At 34.9% G+C, this 23,262-nt stretch overlaps 1 protein-coding gene across 3 annotated transcripts; it reads left to right on the forward strand.

Moving 5' to 3' along the window:
* Positions 1–1,135: 1,135 nt before the first annotated feature.
* On the forward strand, positions 1,136–17,053 carry LOC117333227 (T-box protein 2-like). Of its 3 annotated transcripts, XM_033892417.1 has the most exons (8): positions 1,136–1,331; positions 2,049–2,220; positions 4,308–4,491; positions 8,462–8,729; positions 12,635–12,781; positions 13,625–13,701; positions 13,999–14,060; positions 15,637–17,053. In XM_033892417.1, exons 2-8 carry the CDS (start codon positions 2,091–2,093, stop codon positions 16,308–16,310), a joined length of 1,542 nt encoding a protein of 513 aa, XP_033748308.1. In that variant the 5' UTR covers positions 1,136–1,331; positions 2,049–2,090; the 3' UTR covers positions 16,311–17,053. The 3 variants fall into 3 exon arrangements, with proteins under 3 accessions (XP_033748308.1, XP_033748305.1, XP_033748306.1); XM_033892414.1 differs by lacking the exon at positions 1,136–1,331 and having other exon boundaries at positions 1,882–2,220; XM_033892415.1 differs by lacking the exon at positions 1,136–1,331 and having other exon boundaries at positions 1,883–2,220; positions 13,625–13,692.
* The last annotated feature ends 6,209 nt before the right edge of the window (positions 17,054–23,262 follow it).

Consider the following 23,262-nt stretch of genomic DNA (forward strand, 5'->3'; position numbering starts at 1 on the left):
CGATCCATCTAAATATCAAATATGCATTGATTATTATTAAATGTCAATATTTCCCAATGTTGTAAATTTTCGAATCGTTCTGATTATATATTTACAGTAGATTACCATTTTCAAACGAGAAAACACAATTTTATATAATCTGATTCTTATAAGTCCGTGTTTATTATCTACGTTTACAAGATCAAGATTAAAAATTGTGTTGAGTTATTGTGATGTTCCTTTATAAAAACAAGGAATGTATTGTGTCTGGTTTGTCCGATACAGCGTCACAAGTGACAGAACACAGAGGCGGTCTGTATCGATCTCTACATGGACCAGTGAAAATCTCCCCCAGTCCAGCTTCCTAGTCTCTGGCGCCTGGCGCTTTCTCCCAACCGATTAGGTTCTACATTAGGCGCCAAATCTGGCGCCTTCATTAAACCTTTACATAATTGTCTTAAATTTTATTGATAAAGTTTGAGGGACAAGAGAATATATGAATCTCCCTTCAGGACAAGATTTAGTGATAAATGATACTGGTCAAATATTTTCTCGGGTCGATCTTTCTCTAGATGCTCGCTGTGGAACACGTAAGAAGTAATTTGTTACGTTTTCAAATTTGACAAATTAACAACTGGCCACGTATTCTTTATTGATCCTTTAAATTTAATTTCACATATTTTCTGTAACAACAAGTTATATGATATAACGAGATGATTTCCTCACGTCAATGAGTAGCTGTATTGTATTGGGTTTTTTTCAGGGATTTTCTGCATCCGCATCTACTTCTCATAAATATGCATCCGAATTTTGAGCTACAAGCATGTAGTTACGGAGTGTTTACACGTGCACTACTCGACGTTAAAGCCAATTTCCATTTCTCTGTGTTTTATAAATTTAACTACAAGACAAAAAGGGTGTTCAATAAATCTTGATGCTGGAGCTGGTGTTGATGGAAGCCGTTCGTTTTAACGACATTTTTTTCGGAGCTGTATCATTCGCGGCGCCCGTGTGCTAGTTGTAGGCGGGGCGAATGTAAATGAAACATCGTTGACTTGTTATGGTGAAGGGGCGTTACGGCATGCCTTTCGTGTGTTGATGGGTCTTATCATCTCAACATTGGCACCGAGATCACCGATACAGATAGCACCATTCAATGGACCACGGGTTTGTCGGTAAAAGCTGTAATACAAATTTGTAAATTTCTGCGTCTGTAGCCTCACAAAGTTTCACACCTGAGTCGGCCCGAGTGTTGAAACTGCTACTTCGCCTTACTGGGATTACCAAGCTTTTAAGCCTCAACTGTCTGACGGGCAAAGTGTTCGTTTCACCACCTACATTTACATAAAAAGGTAATTATTTTAATTATTCATCAAATTAGAAGAAGAAAAGTATAAGTTTGATTTACATTTTCGTTATTTTATAATATAGTTAGCAGAATATGTATGTGGCACGTCATTTTCTACTTATTTATTTCGCTTTTAATTTAAGAGCGAATCATGTTCTTGTGTATTTTAAACTTTACACCTGTGCTTGGAAAATTTATAGATAGAATTTAAAGTGGGTCGTAAATCAGTCTATAACTGGAGTAAGTAGTTTGTGTAGTATCTGATGTACGTTTTACTCTACCCAGCCAGCTTAGGTGCTCAACTTGTCACGGTGGGCGGGCCAACCTTTCAAACCCCAATACGGGTACGTGTCGGGTAGGCCGTAGCCACGCCCCCTCGCCCGGTTACGGTCATAAGAGGCTCTCGACCATAGACTTATGATCACAAATATTACCGGTTGCCTAATCTCACCTTTCGGGTTGACCGTAATTTGATTGGCAGTTGGCTATCCAAATTTCACGGCTGAGTGAACACCGGTGTAATAAGGACACCACTCTACTCAACCCATCACTTGTAAAAATTGCAACCTGTCATGTGAATTTCGGGGAGCTTATTAAGGCCATAGGACAGACTCGGTAGTCATTGGTGTCTTCACACAGCACGTGTTAACATCTTCAAACTTGAGCTTTCTACAGTGTTGGCGATTTACAGGTGATATCTGAGAACATGTTACTGTTACAGGGAAATCATTACCCTACGCCTTCCTCGTCCGTACCCTCGGGCATGTACGAGGAGGATCTCATCACACAGAGGGCCAGGGCCTTTCCCCTGGGACACGGACTCATGCCTACTCCTCAGGCTTTCTCTTTTGGATTCCCCGTCCATCCAGCCCACGATCCCATGGGACTCCAAGGTATGTGTTCACATTTTTTTATCTAAGATATTTCTAAGATATTTCCGGCATCAAAAATAATTACTTAATTCATTGTGATATAAACTATTGATTACTTATCGTAACTTGGTTTCAGATATCTCATTTTCCCGGTCAGAAAATCGGAAAATTACTACCTGTTTTCTAAATATTTTGGTGTTAAGTGAATATTTAAAGTCGGAGTTTTTCACGTCGCTGTTGCTGTATTTTCACGCTTAGAATTCGTAATTGTTATTCAATTGCTTACATTTTGTAAATACATAAGCATAGTTTTATTTCTTGAAAAAAAAGAATTATATATTTTTGACAAATGGAACATGGCGTCATCAATCAGAGCGTTTTGATATCATGCTGTATAAGATAAATTACACAATGTAGAACTCCTTATTTATTTTATTAATTTGAAAGTTAACACGTTTTCGTATTTATCAACCAATGGGCAATAAATTCGTTTATTGTTAAAGTACAATAATTATTATTTCCATCATGTACGGGGCTAGCGTATCTCAGGGACGAGGAAATTTAGCGAACTTATGAAATAAAAAATATCAAATAAATAGTGTAGGTCGTTTGTAAAGATAAAAGATTGTGCATATATAAATTAAGACGCGGTTTACAAACACATTCGAGAGCTAAAGACTTTATACTATTGCGACAAGAAGAAACACTGAATATTTGTTTATGCAATGTCAAAGGCGAACTATTTCCGATTTAGGTTTTATAAATATTGTATTCGTTAGGTTATATATTTTAGTGAGATATTTTATGTCAGAAACTATTTTTACTCTGATATTATTTTAAGCGTACAATATATTTTTCTATTATTTCTGCTCCAATATCTATCACATCTTTCAGAATTTATACATTTCAATTCCACGGACGCGTAGACAAGTTATATGCAAGTTTAAATCGTGTATTTCTACAGCCTTCCATCGACCTCGATTATACCTATGACCAAACGGTCAGACTCAAGCCTCTGGCGGTCAATTCTGTGGTTGTCACCCAGAAATTATCAGGTGGATAATGTCATATTCACAAATTAGGTGACAAATACAGACAGTACAATCTAGTTCTCGCTCACGCCTAAATAATACATCATTCTATTTCAACGTAACGTCACAGATTTATTAACTATAAGTATAACAGTATATGTAATTATAATTCCTTAACTTTAAATGTATATATCGTTGTGATAACTTCTGGGAGATCATTGATAACTATTAAAATAATTAATAATATTTCAAAATAAAGGTTTTATTATATATACATGTATATAATTATGTCAACCTATGATGCAAGAATCTTTTACATCGAGTTAGCATATACATGCCACGTTACAATAGTTTGTCCGTAGTTTCTATACGCGATAAAGTGGTAGGACTGTCTATATTTCTTTACATTTTAAGTCCATTCTATATTTTAATTGTTTCTTTTTTTCTATTCTTGTATTTTCCCAATAACAAGACGATAATATTTAATTTTTCCTAGCGTTAAATCACAAATAACAACTCGTGATTTTTGTTTTGTTTTCATTTTCTAAATTACGCTATCAATTACATTTACTGGTTACATTCTGGCGATTAACATTTTAAGATTATTTTGCTGCTTTACATAATTCACAAAAACAAATAAAAAATAAATAAAAATGTTTACTGTGATAAATTATTTTATTGTTCCATGGTGTAATTTGTCATAATTTAAATCGCAACCGAAAAGCGCACAGAATCCTGAACACACCAATCTTTACTAGTAGAAAAAACGTGGATTTAATTATGTTTATATCACTTGTGATAAACATTGAAATGTATTAACATGGTTTGTCGATATCTTAAGATACCATCCGATTACTACAAGATAATCTTGTTTCTGGCACGTGCTCTCGCACGCACACTCCGTGCGGTCCCAGGCGTGTGCGACAATTGACAATACACGTGCATCAACCATGAAGCACACGGCAGAATAATCTAACACCGTTATGATATTTTAAAGTAATTATTTTCATATGTATAATTAAGTGTGGGTAAAAAATTTAACATTTTTTAAATAATAGATAATTTGTTGTTTTGCAGGCCAGAGTCAACAGTTTGGAGGATACCCGCCTCTCTCCTCTCACGTGGACCACAAACGTATGCTCGGGGGCCCTGGCCAGGGAGACGCCACCGACAAAAACATCAAGATTAATCTGGAAAATAGTGATCTATGGTCCAAGTTCCACAGCATCGGCACGGAGATGATCATCACCAAGACAGGAAGGTAACTAGTCATTCTAATTTTTAAAACGACGATGACGTGTTCGCCAGTATGCGGGAAATAATTATCGGAACACAAATTACATTTTTATCCAAATAAAATTTGAAAATTACATAAAATTAATTAATCCATGATTTCTTCATTGTAACATCAAAATAATGAATTTCTTTGGAATTCTTTTATATATTTTCTTTTCTTTTACATAAACAGAAAAGGGTGAAAGTGTTTCTATGAAGGTAACACATTTTCCCACGATATTCGAAAATGTCATCACATTTCCTTAAATGATTAGTTAAACTGTTAATCCGTCGTCAATACAAAATTGTATCCAAACTGCTGTGTTTGAAAGTGTCCCATTAATGACTGTTTCATAACTGATCCCTAAAAGGGGTTCCCGTGTAAGCTTCTCACGGTAGGTGTCGTTATAAACAATAGCCATGGATTACTGTCGGGTGGACACCGGTCAGTTTGTGTAGACCATTGCTATACAAGGCACTTCCGTATTATATTAGTGTTATATTAATTAAGCACCTTCCTAGAAAAATAAAAACACGGATTATTTTGAACGTGGGAAAGTTACGCGACGATCCTTTGTGTTTGTCCAGGTATTATCACAGTGGATAGGGTGATTTCTTTTGTTTTATAAAAAAAAAAAAATGCGAATTTATACCTATTATGAAATTCCGAATTAAAACTCTACAGAAATGGAAAAGACATTTTATTTCAAAATTGATCTTTCTAGATTTAAAAAAAATATATTTTCAAGAAAACTGATAGTATAAGGTTAGTGGGTTTAGTTATATATATTTCGGTAAGTTCCACTAAACTAGATTCCCTCATTAGACCTAACTAAGATAATTAAAATCACTAGCGTATGAAACCAACTGGCGCGAGCTTTGTTCTCAATGATCAATAACTACAACAGATATAACTGATAATGGAAATATTTTAGAAAAAAAAATACAAGCAGTGGGTTAAGTGATAATTTCAGTGCTATAATGACAGAGGTGTTTAATTACCAAATCAATTAGATATCTTTAGTTTCATGCGTGCTATAAATGTTCAAATATTTTAAGAGAATTCAGTAAAAGTACATGTGTTCTGTAAAATAGGGCAGTGCATTTCTCTGTGTAGGTGTTAGGGGCTTTATTTACCCACGAAAACGTCACAAAAACAGTGTTACTGAAATACGGGCCCGAATTAGCCTATGGTATAGGTAATGTTTATTTTAGGGGTTTCGGTACATATTTGGTAGAAAAGACCAGAAAATCCTACAAACAAACACCTGCTTACCAGTATTGTACAATTAGTCCGGACAGAATTTGTTTTCAAGGAAAAGAAAGAAAGTAATGATTACCTCATTGAGGGGAGGGGTAGTCGAGCAGACGACAGGTCTGTCGGACGTGGCGATTGCACACCTCGACAGCGCGAGGTGTTGATTATTTACATTCACAGTTTTATGCCAAAGACAGAATTAAAATCAACAGCTTTTGTAGGACTTGCTTTCCTCCGAATGGCGTATTCGATAAATGTTTTCTTGTAGAATTTTCCACGAGATATTTATTTTATATGTTTTGACTTGCTGTCTTTAGTTTATAATTGGATCGCATCAATTTACATTCCACGGTTAAGTTTATTAGCGTTTAGTCGTAATATGTTATAAGGCTTACATACATTCAGTAGTTATATGTGGGAGACGATAGATCTATAAAAATATGTCCCTTTTATCTGTTAATGCGTATTGATTTTAAATCTATGTAATTGCCCCACATAGAAAGTTATTTATTTTGCGTTTAATTCGAGCTTTTAATTTGACTTACAGTAAAAATAAATAACAAATTATATCTGTTTACTTATTTTGATTTTATTTGAAAAGTATATTATTGTTTAAAGTTGGAAAAACTAGTGACGAAAGCGCGCGTGCTTCTCCCATTATCCGGAATTAGTGCTGAGGAATTTGCCACCCGGCTCTTTTCATATCTAGTTTAGTTTTCACCCAAATGTTGCCGAAAGTGAGGAGTGTTGAAAATATAGGTGTGAACCCCATGGCGAGGTTTATCCCTAATTATCTTGTGTATATGGCGAGGTAGTATTCCTCGTCAGTAACAGCTGTTTCGATCTTTGTCGATAGGTGATTGAAACTTGAATCGATAATTCAGAACAAGAGGTGATCTCGGCCTTCCGGCACACGATCAATCCCCGGGGGCCGAGTCATTGTCTCTTTTTACCTATCTCAGATCCGGACTAATTTTCGACACCCTGTCGACTCATTCTTGTAAAAGGTGTCCAAAATCGCTTGTTAGCTGATAATGTTAACTCCGTAATTAGGCGCATCCTTTTGTATGTTACAACAGAAAACTTGTTCCCAATTACCGAGCAACCAGAAACGCGACATTTTTTGTTTAGACTCAAAGGTACCGCTCTCCACTTCGAAGCGAGTTTAACAATAGTCCAAATAACATTTCGTCACTGTACATGTCAGAAATAAATCAACTGATCCAACCTTTAGCAATCCCTCCAAAATTCAAATTTATCTATCAAATATGTATTTTCATCGTAAATTAAGTAAACTTAATTTCTTTTTCTATATTATTGGTAATTGTTGTTGTTTTTTTCAAGAAAAGGTTCTGACTCTTTTATTGAATTATTAATAAAAAAAAAATCTTTTTCTTTAATACATTTAGCAAATCGTTACTTAGTTTTGGTAAGTCTTAATTGCATAAAGTATAGTTTCGTGTATAACACTAATTTCCCATTAGGTCCTACTAGCTGTTTTAAAATACACTGAGAAGATTTAAACGTATACCCGTGCTATATGAAATTGTAGTGGCATTTCAGAAAATAATTTTGTAATTAATCGATCAGTTTATGACATTATTTTTATCCCGCTGTGTTGGTAAAGGTGGAATGTTTTCGCGGGAAGCACAGTAATTTTTTATTCTATTCGTATTTTTAAATAATTCATTTGTCTAAATACGCGCATTAAGCAATGCTTAAAGTAGTATAATGACTTATTAAATTCTTTGATACTGTATATAAAAGAAAAGAAATATGTAATTTGGGGCGCGCGAGTGTCCGACTAATTGACGTCGGTACCTTGTGGCCACCAGCAGGATTATCACACAATAACCTGTATCAATACATTTCTGTAACACAGAAAACATGTGGGTCTGTCTGATTGTACCGCCAACCCCTCCAGGAGATAGAGGGCGCGATACTTATGGGATATGTATGGTAGTGTCTAAAGCGTCACTTTAAACAAGAAAACACTTAGGAAATTGTCAAAACAAACACGAGGAATACTACACTTCAACTTTATTTGTAAAAATCCAGAGAAACGTTTAGAAAAATCTGAATCCTTTAATGTCGCCGACTGACAATTGGATCCTCTGTTGGAGGTGTTTATTGCTCGGCTCTATATCGCCTTCTTAAAACAACAGTCGCTATCTTTTGAGTAAGAAACACTTAAAATCATGTTTTATTTTGAGGTGCGTATTGCAGCACGTTATGGTCGTCTGTTGACAGACAGCGAGAGAAATGAGCGAATTTTAACACGTTGTAGGTAGTAGGTTTGGGGGAGATTTCTGACAATGTTCATTTCTCACAGTGGGTGACGAATATCGGACTGCCTTATCGCACACTTTGTCTCCTCTCCATTAGTGAACTTTTTTTTCCTTTTGAAATCAGAAATCTATATAGATATATTCCCACTTCGTTCACAGTATACCCCTAAAAACGGACACAAATTTAATGGACAGTTTTGTCACTGATGTGGACAGTGTCTGATTATAATTTTGTAATAATTATATTTTATCAATTTACCAATATCTTATAAACCAATAACTAATGATGTAATTTTAGTAAGCGTCAACTTTTTTTTAATGCAGGAACAACATGGAATAAACACGTTGCTTGTTTGCCATAATTATCTATTCATTTTGTTTATTATTCACTTTTTATTATTTATTTGCAGACGTATGTTTCCCACATTGAAGGTCAGTCTTGAAGGTCTTGACCCTCACTCAAAGTACATCCTTTTGGTTGATATTGTTCCGGTGGACGACTGTCGCTACAAATACCATAACTCAGAATGGGTGGTTACCGGAAAAGCAGAGCCGCACATGCCCGGAAGATTGTACATCCACCCAGACTCACCCGCTTCCGGTTCCCACTGGATGAAACAGCCACTGAATTTCCATAAACTCAAATTAACCAACAACAACTTAGATCAGAATGGACATGTAAGTAATAGAATTTTTCCGGCTGTTTTTTGTTTACGTTTTAGTTAACTGGTCAAAACTTATCATGGATAGGACATAACAAATTATAGTTTAAAGATATATTTATGCATACTCGATCACAAATTCGCCCTCTGGTATATAGGTGACGCAACATAATCACTTTTGTCGCGAACCAAGTCCGATTATTGCTGAGCAAGCGCCAAAGTCTGAAATAATGCCAAGAATGTTAATAATGGAGAAGTCGTTTGTTTGTTAAATACCAGTTTACCGTCAGTAAGACCATCCATTTACTGTATATCTTGTGCGATATTAGTAAGAACACATATACATCACTGAGAGAAGCCAGAATATTGCCAGTAAAGGAGCATTTTTACGAGCAATATATCAAGTTTTTCCTCTAAACGTGGTCGGATGGATACAGTAGATAAAATGACCAAACTTTTGTCACAGACCAAGGCACCTTAATGCGGCACGGAGGACACACTGGGGAGAATTCATAGGCTTGCTTAATAAATAGTCAGAACATTGCTATACACGAAACACGGAGACTGGAGCGGAATCTCGTGCCGCGCCTTATTAGGAACATCTCGAACATCCCCCCTTCAGAAACCTAATAGGCGCTTTCCTCTTTTTTCGCCTCTCCCCACTCGCGTTTCCACGCTCCCCGGCGTCCAAAGTAACGTTAAAATCTTTCAATTTTGCCATATTTCACTAGTTTGGTTAATATCTATCTCACGTGCTCGCGGTAATTTGTAGAAGTAAAAAATATCTCTTTTTCCGAAGCTTTCTAGTTAATATAGTCGGTCTAAACACGAGTCTTTTCACATTACTCTGTGACTTGTCAGAAACCGATCACGCACGCTGCCGGTCGTAAGCTCGGGAACAACCCGCACAAACAAACGCGCACACATAAAACGCCCTATTTTAATGCTAGATACGACTGCTTTGAAATTAGGTTGAAATAATTTAATAGACACTATAGATTGAGTAGTTTGGAATTATGCATGCATTGTAGAGACGTTAATCGGAGATTAAAACTTAGCTCAGTACATCATGTCTGTTATTTAGCATATAGAATAAGCACATGGGAAACCCTAATGGGTATAGGAAATGATATTTATCTATATTTTATGTATTTCAATTATCGCTGTAAGTTTCAGTTTGTCAGCTCAGTATCTTTTACACAAATCGATAAATGCACAAAATTCATGTTCCTAATAGATAAAACGAAAGTCAGGATGAATAGAGTGTAAAATCCAGCTCCAACATTCCAACATACATTTACGTATATTTGTCAGCAGGTTATAATTTTAATAATTAAAAAGTAAAACGTTAAACTAATTCTTCTGCTGCTCTTATCAAGCTGAATACAGTCATATTAGAATATAGTACGCGAAAATACCATGTATTACAACAATGTTTTAATTTCAACAATATAAACAATTGTAGCACGTTCAATTAAGACTATTTCCTGTTGTAATTTCTGAGATGTTTACTCGTATTTTTGCCGTTTCTTCCAAATCCATCTTGAGCATTGCGTATGGCTCTTCGTGTTGTAATTACCCCGGCACGAGTGCGTCAAACAGACAGTTTGGTCTTAATAGAAATTCTCTCCCCTGGGAGAGAGCCGATCTGCGTGCTGGGCTACAGCAAGGCAAGGGGAATGTTTAAATAACTCATTTGTAAATGTTGTCTGTCAACAGTCTGACTTTAAAAGTTACAAAATACGTCGCCAATATCAATGAAAGGTTTTCCAATTTTACATGTAAAAATATAATGGCAATTAATGTAAAATTTCGGGAGTGTATTTTATCCCACCGCTGCCACAAAAACAAAAACAAAAAACGCAGGGCGTTCTGGCATTGCTACTTATGCATTGGTGATGGAGTATGCACGCGGTCCGTTTTATTTGAAACAAAATGAAAGATTAATATCTTGCTACATCCATCAAGTCGAGCAAAGATCGTTTCCAATTCAGCTCAATTTCATAACAGTGAAATTTTAATTTGCATGCAATTTTTAGAGCACTAAAAAGCCGAAATGATATACAAACAGATCTGATGTAATTACAAAGAAAGCAGACTTCAAAAATAGACGGTGATCCCGGCCGTCTCATTATTTATGTTCAATTTGACTTGGCTGAATCATTTAAAATACTAGCATTTCCGTGCCACGTGACTCCAAGTGCGTGGTGTCATAGTTAACATGTACTACGTCTTGTTACGGGTGAGAAGTGCCGACCCGTTGCTGTCGCCCGTGGTCCGAACCATTACACCTTGTCGAACTTCACGCCGCGTCAATTACAATACTTTTCAGTTTTGTTTTTATCTGATATATCTGAAGAAATTGCGCCATTATCTTCGCCGATTTGCGACAATTTGTGATTATCTGATTTTCTTGAGGGTATCACGTCGTGTATATTCAGTGGACGAGATAGAGCTGTCGCCACGATTACTATCGGAGAGATTTAATGTTTGTAGTGAACATGGTTACCCATGTAAGGCCACTATCACCAGTAATGTACAGATACTCCGATAACGGCGGAACTAGAAATAAAACAAGAATTCATGGACATATGTTAAATTTCCGGAAAAAAATGATTAGATTTTATTATCTAACCTAAAACAGAAATATAACAAAGAGAATCCCTTACCGAAATTTTATATTATAGAACACGTGTATTGTAGAAAGATGAGGGTGTGTTTAGACACCGATACTGTTCTCATTAAATAGGACTCGTGAATTATTCCCATCACTTTGATGTTGGGTCTGTTCCGATTGTACTGTTCCTTCCCAAGTAAATCTTCCATCAAAACTACCTTCATAAAACTTATAATGAAATTGTTTCTAATTTTTGTTATTTTGAAATATCATTCCATTCTGTTTTAAAGTGAACATTTAGCTGCGTTTAATTATTTGACGTACTTTACAATGGTGCAGATGTCTGTTTTTTCTTTTGTTTAATTTTCCATGTTAGCTTTTAGCAATCGAAAACAGAATGAAGCGGTGGTGTATTTACGAGCTGTGGTATCGTGCGCCTCCGCTACAATGTCTGTACAAGATTAATTAGTTTTTTGGTGATTTTGACACAAATAGGTATGAAAAACATAATGATTCACAAATTCTCCGCGTCAATCATGAATAATGTTTGTACTCCATCCCTATACACCCAATAACACTCTCCTACACGATTAGACGCGGATCTGAATGTACAGAATCTATTCATTATTTATACGATTTTACTGGGACCCCATAAACAGCCTTAATAGTTCCTTCATGAACGACATATACGAAACCAAGTTCTGACTTGAATGTTCTTTTTAAAGCTCTTTTCCGTAGAGTAATCAGCAATTTGATTACATAAAAAAGTACGCACGTTTTAATTAACATCCAAGAAAAATCTCCCGCAAACGGGCTTTGTGTGTAGTCACATAAAAATGACACAATAAATACATATCTAATCTGCATTAAAAGAAACCGAAAATACCTTCCGGATAGTACACATATATATAATTTTTGTTCCATTCAAAAAGAGATAATTCAACTTAAAGGAACAATTATTTTCAGCTGGACCTTTACTTGTAAAATAATATTGTTTAAATAAGTATTTGATATCATACTTAAAACGTTTAATTCTCTATTATCGAAAAAAAGAGTTTGATATAATATTTCAAGCAGGAGAATTATAAACTTTAAATGAATAAAATGAAAGTAACTAAATAAATACATAAATAAATAACGTTTCTCTAAAAATAACCTACTAATATTAAGTTTATATAAGGTATGCCGTTATTTTTTTTTCCAGATTATATCAAATCAGTTAAATTGATTTTACTCTCCCTGCAAATATTCTCAGACATATTAATTGCTTTGTAATTTTATTATGGATGTTTTTTATTTTATAGATTATCCTGAACTCGATGCACAAATACCAGTCCCGTATACACGTGGTCCAGGCAAACGACATATTTACCATGAGGTGGAATTCCTTCAACACATATGCATTCGATGAAACCAGCTTTATCGCTGTCACCGCCTACCAAAACGAACAGGTAAATATTACTAAATATTTAAAGAAACGAAACAATTGATTCATAAAATTTTATTGAAATTATCGTGAAAAATTTATTATAAATATAAAATAAATTAAGTAATTAAAACAAGTATATGGGTGTTAAATAATGAGGGAAGAACTGCTGATTTTTGGAACAGACGTGGTGATACTTAATATCGAATAGCGAATCCTCTACAACACTGTACGACCCGTCTGAGGTTTTAGGTGCCAGCTCTCAGCCATAAATAATTACATGTAATTACACAGTCAGTAATCAAACAGATGCTAAACATTTCAAAGTTAGATTCGATATCTATTAATAATCTGAGAGGGAGCCTCTCCCGCATGGAAACTTATACGCCCTCCAACCATTTCCGATACATCCAGACCTGGGGGGAAACAGGCAATTCTATCTAAACAATAGAGTCGGATAGGGCAATATCCGGACAGGATCAATATCAATTTGTACTAAGAAACTCTATCTCTCTTACCGATGTGGTGTTAGTAGCTGTTTCTTGGTCTGTAATGGTACATTATGATCGTGGTGGACACAAGCCAGGATATTGGCTTACGCCCATCTGTTGTCGAGGGTCATTGTCGATCTTATATGGCGTAACAGGATGAAAGACCTCGCTCCCTGTGATTTGGTCAATGTCCCTTCCTTTTGAATCATTGATGAGAACGGTAGTACGAGAATCATTAGAATAAAAAATGGATGTGTCGCTTCTGTTTCTACAATCGAGACACATGTTTTGTGATAATTTCTAGCGTATAAACACCAAAAATAAAAAATAGAAATATATATATTTGTTTTGATTTACGTTGTTTTTGTTGTTTTTAGATCACACAACTGAAGATTGACAACAATCCATTTGCTAAGGGTTTCCGGGACAACGGAATGGGCCGAAGGTACAACATGTAACTATTGACCTACTTATCGCAATCTATCTTCCCTTTTATTTACTTTGCCCTTTCTGTTTTTAATCTAGTAACGTTCCTTTTTTCTGAAAACGATCAAAGAATCAAATCGTGTTTTCTATTTGTTTCACTGCCTATGACCGTTGTTGTCACGTATTGTTTTCAACTGATGGCCATTTGTTTGGGTTTTCCTTAATTGATTAAGTTAATACCACGTGAATGAGAAGACAACTTTCAGTGTCCTTTCCACGCCAGTCCTATAAATCTTCTAACACTATTGATCTTGGTGTTTTTCAGGGACCACCGGTTAAGTCTGAAGCGGCCAGCCGACGATGAAAACGTGTCTGACATAGGAAAAGGTGAGAGATAGATTTTTCTAAAAACCTTCCATTAAATTTTCAACTCGCAAAAACAGGCACATTTCTATATTAAATTATCTGTCAAGCTTGGAGCTATCGTCTGGCGATGTCGCTCTCACTTGCTCGCTCCAAATCTGCTAGAAGGCCGATATGTCGACACTTCTGCAGTCACCCGCGCGGAGTGATTTTGCGCTTTTATTGCAAAAATGGACGCGTTTTTTAGCCTCAGTGAATTTGCTTCCGCCACCTTGTCGGAGCGGATCTGAGATGAGGAAAGAGAATTGGTACGCAGTTCTGACTTGATGAAATTACCTTCTCTTCCTTTAAATATTGATGGAGGGAGTTAATTAGATCAGCCAGAGTTTTGCTGAAATATCATCGCAAGTTTTCGCACCTCTCGGTAGAGTAATTGTATTAGCCAATGGAATCGTTCTTCGACACCTGCCGGTATATAGCTAAAGCCGGTCGACATCACCGGATTTTCCTTTTCTGCGATCAGTTGTTTGTCGAATTAAATCAAATTATCGTCTGCTCCTGCCTCTAGATTTGGCGGGTTTTCTTACGTTGGGAAATTGCAATTTGACTGTCATTTTGATGGAAAATCATGTCAGGTACTGCACACAAAGTGATTCGTATAACACGCCGGTTTTTTGCTTTCTCGCTATTTTTGTTCAGAAGACACATAAATGGCAAAGAATGCAAATAGAATAAAAAACCGCCACATATCATCACTTATAGCAAGCATTCCGCCCCGAAATTGGATAAAGAACAATGATGAAATGGAACACAAAGAAAAAAAAAATATATTCGAATTTTAAACTTAATTTCATTCTCTTGTAATATCGTTTTACGGTTCTCTACATTATTTGGCTTTAATGAGGATATATTAGGCTTTCTTTTATTATGCACAGTTCTCAAATCAGTCCGTTATTTTACAAAACATAAAGGGCGCTTTGCAAGTTTATTTTTTATAGAAAACCACAGTAAAGTAAAACGTCATTTATTTTATAATTAAGATAAACCAAAATTAGAAAAGAAAAGAAATCAGATTTTCAAGGATATTGAATTTAATCTTTAATTTTACATGCAGAAAACCTGAAAAGAAAACAAGAGCATGCTACAAAAAGTCATCCAACGGTGATGCATGATAAAGGGTTTTTGCTCGTCAATTCAGATTAAAATTTAATGACACATGTGAGCATTGTATTGAGGCATTGATCCGCGGAGGGTTGACATACGATACCCAACCAGCATCTAATCTTACGCACAAGTGTGAAAATTGCCTTCAATGCCTGCGTGATTCCGGATTCTTCATCCCGAGCTCCGACTCGAGCATTAACACCTCGTCAAGTGAAAAGTCTGTTCTTCCCACTGTTCATTTAGGGGATTATTCGTGACGTCACATTTGTATTGACTGTTCGTTTCGTTAATTTTATGTCGTGAGTAACGCCGATTGTCTGTCAAAGTAATTTGTCAATGTTGAAGAATGTGTATTGTGTCAGTGACATAATTATATAAGTATGTTGTATTATTAAGGAGACCTACATACTAATGGGATTTTTTTTTATGTTTCCAGAATCGAACTTTGCCAAAAAGATGAAAACGGATGATGAACTGAGCGACAGAAACTCCAGCTTGAACTCCTCAAATCGCATCAAATCTGAAGACGAAAATGACCCAGTTTCTGATCACTCCGACGACGTTCACAATGATACAGCAGAAACTGAACTTCCATCGTGTCAAATTGGCAGCAAATCTTCATCAGGAATATCTCCCGTCGCTCCTTCCCTCAGCAAGACTACCAGCCCCACCCAGCACAGTGCTTCGAATCAGCCGTCTAACCAGTGTCAGTACCTCGGCGTCGGCTCCAAGTCCTACAGCAGCCAGTGTATGGGAAGTGAACAGGTGTATTATCCTCACCATACCTCCGTCAACAGAGGTTCCGCTAGCTCCTTCCTCCCTGTGTCAACCACATCGAGCCTCCTCCAGCCAGTCGGTTCCTCCAATCTTCATGCCGTCAGTCCACAGATGCAGGCATGTCGCCTGTCTGGTCCGAGCAGCGACTGTGCCCTGAGACAGTCGTCAAGTCACCTGTCGTCAGGTTCCCATGGATATGGAATCCGAACATCGCCACCACAACACCCTTCGTTACCATCTTGTACCTACATGCAGCCCTCACAAGCCTACACATCACACCTCTCGCCAAACGTGCACATGATGAACATGAACTTTCCTGGTCCAATGGCATGAGGTTGATTTAAAGAATGATTATTGTTGTACATTTGGTAACCTATACCGAGCCCCTCTGCGTCCTTCGACACTGCCTAGTGAATTAGGTCATTGTTGGAAGGAACCTTGTGAGATATTTCATTTGGACATAATGATGCCAAAGTCATTCCCCATGTTGTGTCTAGCAGTGTGTACCAATGAATTACAATGTGTGTTCATATACTTCACGTGTTTGTGGTACCACGTGACCACCCGTGACGCGACCGGAAACTATCTAAGTTCCTTTGGCCCTAAAGGACTCAGCTGATCTCTATTTAGTGGTCAGTGTGCTGGGCTGGCCGAGGACGACTGAGAGGTGCAAGGCTTTAATGGTGACAGTGACACGTGTGATATGAGACCAAGAGATTTGTTGTGATTCAGTTGTATGTATGGACTTCACTCATTTATATGTCTCAGTATTGTTTTTTTGTTATAGAAACCTCATACTTATTTGTTCGATGCATGTGTCAAAATTCTACAGTTTCACGACCTGAACCGGAAACGGAAACGGAAACTCCTATAAATATGGTATATGTATTATATATTAATATATATACACACAAAGTTGCGTGCGCAATCAAATCATTCCGCTTAGGTTCCTGTTGAAAGTGTATTTGTTTGATGACTATTGATATGGTGCTATACAATGTTGCTGTCTTGTCATTGGTACTTTAAACATGCATCACAATATCACTCTTATTTTATTAAATTATTTAAAAGTGAAATATTTCGTTAGTTATTTTTCTTTATATGTGTTTATCAATGCTATCATGATAAATATAATATTCAGAATCAGAAAAAGGGACGAGAAAGATGATTATGATGTTAAAGTTTAGTTGTGGTTTTTTTTATGAAATATTTTGAATATTTAAATAGTCCTGATGAATTCTGAATATTATAACGATTATCATCTCCATTTATTACAGCATATACAACTTAAGATATGATGTCTGTCGATTTCATGGACTTCACGTAATGGCAGCTCGATGTTTTGTGTTACAACGATAGACACAAACACGTTTTCTAGATAATAAACACTTAATTAACATTACGTGTTGCCAAATCACGTCGGAGTGTATTCCCGTGATCACGTCACAACTCCCAAAATACAATATATTTATTCTTAATTATAGCAAAAACATAGTAAAAATAGTAATATTATTTTGACGTATAATATAAGACGACAGTAAAAAAAGACACGACAGGAAAAATAAAGTAACAATGTTATAATGTATAACAAGAGACAACAGTAAAATAAAGTAACAATGTTTTACAAGAGACAACAGTAAAATATAGTAACAATGTTTTAATGTATAACAAGAGACAACAGTAAAATATAGTAACAATGTTTTAATGTATAACAAGAAACAACAGTAAAATATAGTAACAATGTTTTAATGTATAACAAGAGACAATAGTAAAATATAGTAACAATGTTTTAATGTATAACAAGAGACAATAGTAAAATATAGTAACAATGTTTTAATGTACAACAAGAGACAACAGTAAAATATAGTAACAATGTTTTAATGTATAACAAGAGACGACAGTAAAATATAGTAACAATGTTTTACAAGAGACAACATTAAAATATAGTAACAATGTTTTAATGTATAACAAGAGACAACAGTAAAATATAGTAACAATGTTTTAATGTATAACAAGTGACAACATTAAAATATAGTAACAATGTTTTAATGTATAACAAGAGACAACAGTAAAATATAGTAACAATGTTTTAATGTATAACAAGTGACAACATTAAAATATAGTAACAATGTTTTAATGTATAACAAGAGACGACAGTAAAATATAGTGACAATGTTATAATGTATAAAAAGGCGACAGTCAAAATTTGGTAATAATGTAGTAATGTATAACAAGTTGCGACAATAAAATTAGAAACAGTGTTATAATGTATAGCAAGAGGCGCAGTAAAAAGTTAGTCACAATGTTATAATGCATAAAGAGACGACAGTAAAAATATAATTACAATGTTACAATATAACAAGATACAACAGTAAGAATATAGTAACAATGTTATAATGTATAAGATATAACAATGATAATGTAATAAAATTGTTATAATTTGTAACGGAGTCGACAGTATAAATATAGTTATTATATCTTAAACACTATCACTAATGCATAATTTTTATTTAAGCATTTTGATATATATTGTGTTAGAAAACATCGTAATTATAATATATTAAGTTCTAGCAGGGTCGACTATAATGCATAAAATTATTCATAAAAGTGACAGAAAAATTATACAAATCTAAAGCACCACGTCGAAGTTGATCGCTAATAAACGTTAATTATGATAATATATTGGATTGCATCATCTCAAGTTTGTTTTCGAAATTTGAGTAGCATTAACTCTGCTACTAAAATTAGTCAATTGAAACATATAAGAATGAATATTGCGTGTTAGAATTATAATTGACACCAACAGCTGTTTACAGTTACTCCTTGTCTAGTTTTATATTGTTTACTAAGCTATGAATGCATTAGATAGAAACTTGTGAAATAATATGTAAAAAAACAACTAAACAACATTCAATTTAAAAAGCAATAATGATGATAAAAACCAATCGCTGAAGCAAAAATTTCTGTACACCGTATCGCAACTTGAGAGCATTTCGGAAACAAGACGTGTTTATGAAATATACTCCAAACAACGTTAGGGTATCTGAAGTGGACAAGGTGACATAAAGCATAACTACAATACAGCAGACGCGAATACAAGTTTAGCATTAACAATATATATTTAGAGCGTGATATTTATGCTGACCACGAATCTAGATATTGTTTGCGACACACACGTATTTGGTGGCATACAGACATATGATATGAAATACAGAATAACGCTGGTATACACTATTACTTAATACTGATGATACTGTAAGGACACTTTGTCTAATAATAATTATTCATGATAAAAAGCATCATTCTATAACTTAACAAAATCTACTACTTCTTGGAATACATGTATACTGTACCATTTGACACCGTTTTGTGTTCTATACTAAAACTATCTTACGTTGCTGTACAATTGATCCATATTCTTTTTATTTGTTACGAGTTTAGTCGCCTCCTATACTCCCTTTAGCCCCTTAGCATCACTAACGAGTCCTAGAAGAACAGAACATCTGTATGATGATGTCTACTTCAGTTTTTGCTCTACCATAGCGAATTCTCAATTTGTGTTGAGAGGCACTAATCTCTTGTATGCCTTTTGTTTGTACAATCCCTTTGTGGTGTATGGATTTTTACTATTAGAGGACCGTGAAACACAAATATTTCTCATATAAGAATAAAAATTAAGGTAACGACCATTACAATGTATTTTTGTGAGACAACCGTCACAAAGATCTCTCATATCAAAGTACAATTTATGTAACGACCATTACAATGTATTTTTGTGAGACAACCGTCACAAATATCTCTTATATCAAAGTACAATTTATGTAACGACCATTACAATACAAGCTTGTGAAACGACAGTCAAAGATTATTAGAACAAAAATGTTTAGCAAGGAAGAGTAAAAGCTGCAGCACGTAGAATAAAACGAACCCATCTCTTACATTCTTCCAGTCTCCGTATCCAGCGTTTGATGGGGAGCTGTTCTCTCCTCAGTGATCCCTATATAAACGCTAGGTTGTGTGTATTTTTCACTTCAGTTTTGTTGCTCATAATAAGGTTACGTATTATAGATTAATAAAGCCTGTCAGATGTTGAAAATGATATATCGAATTGATAAAAGGAAACATTTTCCATCATAGAAATTCATTTGAATTTAAATATAGTGTAGTAATTGCATGTGTCTGCCAGGTTCCATAAAATTATACAAAACTATTTGATGTATTTAGACATACATGTATTATCAGATATGCCAAGCTTACAATTTATTTATCATAAAGAATATAAGTTATATTTATATACATATAAATTTTTTATCATAACATAGTGTATACGTTTGGACTATATATCGGAAGGCATGGAATATCTCTCATAACATAATTACAATATTTGGTCTCTAAGAATCACCTATCATATATCAGGTACAGGGAGAGAGAAACATCCCAAAGGAATCCAAAGAGAAAAATGTGTCATATTTAAATGAAAAATATGAATCGAATTCCATTTCGATTTATTCATTATAAAAGTAATTTAAATATCGCATAGTATTTCCCATATATAATAACACACCAAGTCAATTATAATTTCACTCTGCCAAACAGTAGACAGGAATAAGAACAGTGTGTATGGTATGAGACTTGTTAATTTAAATCCAAAGGATTGATCTTTGTTTTCTTTCTAAAGAAATTTTCAGATGTTCACACTTTACAGTAATTCAACGTCAGACAATGCTTGGGCTGCTTGAAAAATCAAGAACAAATTCAAAGCTGATATTATTTTGATAACTTAACACAGTTGCTGTATAAATGGAGTCCTATTCGTTACGGACATGACACCCGCTATAGGCCTGTATGATAGGCCTCCGATCGATATTAGCGTTTCACTACAGCCTATCGCAGCATACACTGTATAGCTATAGGGTGTAACAGTCGATCAGGCTGTAATCACCAGACGATGTACACATACTATCACATATAAGTGATCATCTATAATCATTCACATAATATCTAACATTTCGTAAACTCTGAATTATTAATGACGAATAATGACAGCCAAACCTTGATAATACAATTTGTCTTTGGCGGCCCCACGTCATCATTCATCTACATTTGATTTATAAAAAAATGTTTTGTTTTTAAAATAATGCTGCTGACTTGTAGGCTTGTGGAACAGATTTTTTCAGAGCAAGCCACATAGTTTGATGATGGCCCGATTGTAAATTTACATAAACTAGAAAACGTCAACATCAAACTGCAGAAAAATTCAGTAAAAATATCAATACATCATATTGTTTTTTAACAGTGATAACATGATTATTACCACATTGATTTTAACAATGATAATATAATTATTGTCACATTGTTTTTGATCAATTATAACCGATTCTTATCAAGTTGTTTTATAATAATGATAAAATTATTATGATCACGTTTTTTTAGCAATGATAACACATGCTTCTTATGACATGTTTTAAACTACCCTTATGATAAAATGATTATTACCATATTGTTTCATACCAATGAAAGCATCATCCGAAATGGTAAGACCTTTAACAATATAACAACCAAGTTATTATCAAGTGGCAAACTTCAAACGTGTACAAATGAGTCCATGTAGTCTGTTTTAACATGTTTGTCTCGGAATTCTGATTTGTTATGGCCATCATGATACTGTTATCAGCGGTTTTCGTAGCTAATTCGAAAGGTAACGCATACATACATATATCTTAACTACGGTTCATTGTGGAAGAACACAGGTTTTTGTGTGCGATAAGCTGTTGCTAACTTGTAGCAATGTTTAGAAGTATACAGCAAATCTTTCCACTGGTACAAATTCGTAATGTAACGAGTAGTAATCTATGCATATGTTTTTATTTTGTATATCGGCAAAAACTCTTTTCTTCTCTTCTATCCTTTTTTCACTATTCTTTCTCTATTTCAATCTCCTATTCCAATGACTGAAATCATATTGGTTTTATTTTGTTAAATCATTTTCCTTTGTTATCCATCGTAATTTCAGCTAGGGATACAAATTGATATAAGTTTAACAACTGGGTCCCTTTTTTCATTGTTTAATATCTTAATATGGTATCGGGCAAATACAAACGAGAACGTTTTGACTTGAAGCTGGCAATCACAAACAAAGCACACGAGAATCACAGCCTCTCCTCAAATGGCCTTGACACCTTAACATGCAATTTTAATGTTTTTCAGCACTTGGCATAGCAAATGTGATTATCAACGAGGTTTTTAAAATCGTGGCAAAGCCCGTGTTTAGGACAGGAAGGCAGCAGACATACCATGTCAATTAAGTGAAGGGTAGACAATGGTAAGGAAACGACCTATATCAATAAACCACTAGAGACAAATACACAAGTTACTGCTGCGATTTTGTTTTTGTCAGCGCAGTCTGTCAGTCACTATCAATATCTGCTTTTTTTCTGCTATCTTTCGTACTGACATAAAACTCGATTAAATGACTATATCGACATATGTTGTTATCGTTCCTGTAAGGAATCAATACAAATTTAATCGGTATAAATTGGTATATTATGGTGTCGGCAATTTTATTTTTGTTTTATTTTAGTATGTCTAAATTGGCGTTTCGTCAAACCTGTGTCGAATTCTGGCGTTTCCCGATCCATGGACTTAAAAGTATTATCATTTGAATTTTTGACCTTTTCCATTACTAAGAGACAATTAAACAGTTGCGTACAAATGACGTCATTGATGAAATTATAAGACCACAGTGCCAATATGAAATGACTCAAAATATTCGAAGTAACCAACATACCACGGTATTTCAGTAAAAAAAACAATATGGAATACGACTTAAAATAGCTTTATTCTCACGCAAAATATTAACAAAAAACTGGGAACAGCATTAGGAGAAAAAGACCAGACGTTCCAGAAGAGTTGGCGTATTCTGCCATACAAATCTTGGTCAAATCTGGGTTACGTCATGTCCTCAAAATGAGAAGTATAGTAGTGACTATGGCACCAATAGCCATTGCAACAGGTATCAGGTACGTCTGAGTCGTCATATCGCACAAAGAACAAAAATATTTCCAAATGGTATCATGATTTCGATCATTAAATGAGTTTAGGCTGTGGATGGTGAATACACCATCGACCGCACACGTCATTTAAAGTATATCTGTACTAAAGTACACGCAAGAGTATAGTAATTCTGGGTCATGTGACAAAGAAATTTAAAATATTAAGATTAAACATTGAAATTCCTAGAAATTACTATCGTGTTTACATAAAAACCAAGGCCACCACTTATCTG

Source organism: Pecten maximus, chromosome 8 (assembly GCF_902652985.1).
Source record: "Pecten maximus chromosome 8, xPecMax1.1, whole genome shotgun sequence".
Classification (NCBI taxonomy): Eukaryota; Metazoa; Mollusca; class Bivalvia; order Pectinida; family Pectinidae; genus Pecten; species Pecten maximus.

What these genes read in the sequence shown, in the direction of transcription:
- LOC117333227 (XM_033892414.1), top strand. Translation starts at nt 2,034, where the DNA reads ATGTTACTGTTACAGGGAAATCATTACCCTACGCCTTCCTCGTCCGTA. An exon ending in CGATCCCATGGGACTCCAAG is followed by an intron (nt 2,221 to 4,307) that starts GTATGTGTTCAC and finishes GTTGTTTTGCAG; the next exon opens with GCCAGAGTCAACAGTTTGGA. An exon ending in CCGCCTACCAAAACGAACAG is followed by an intron (nt 12,782 to 13,624) that starts GTAAATATTACT and finishes TGTTGTTTTTAG; the next exon opens with ATCACACAACTGAAGATTGA.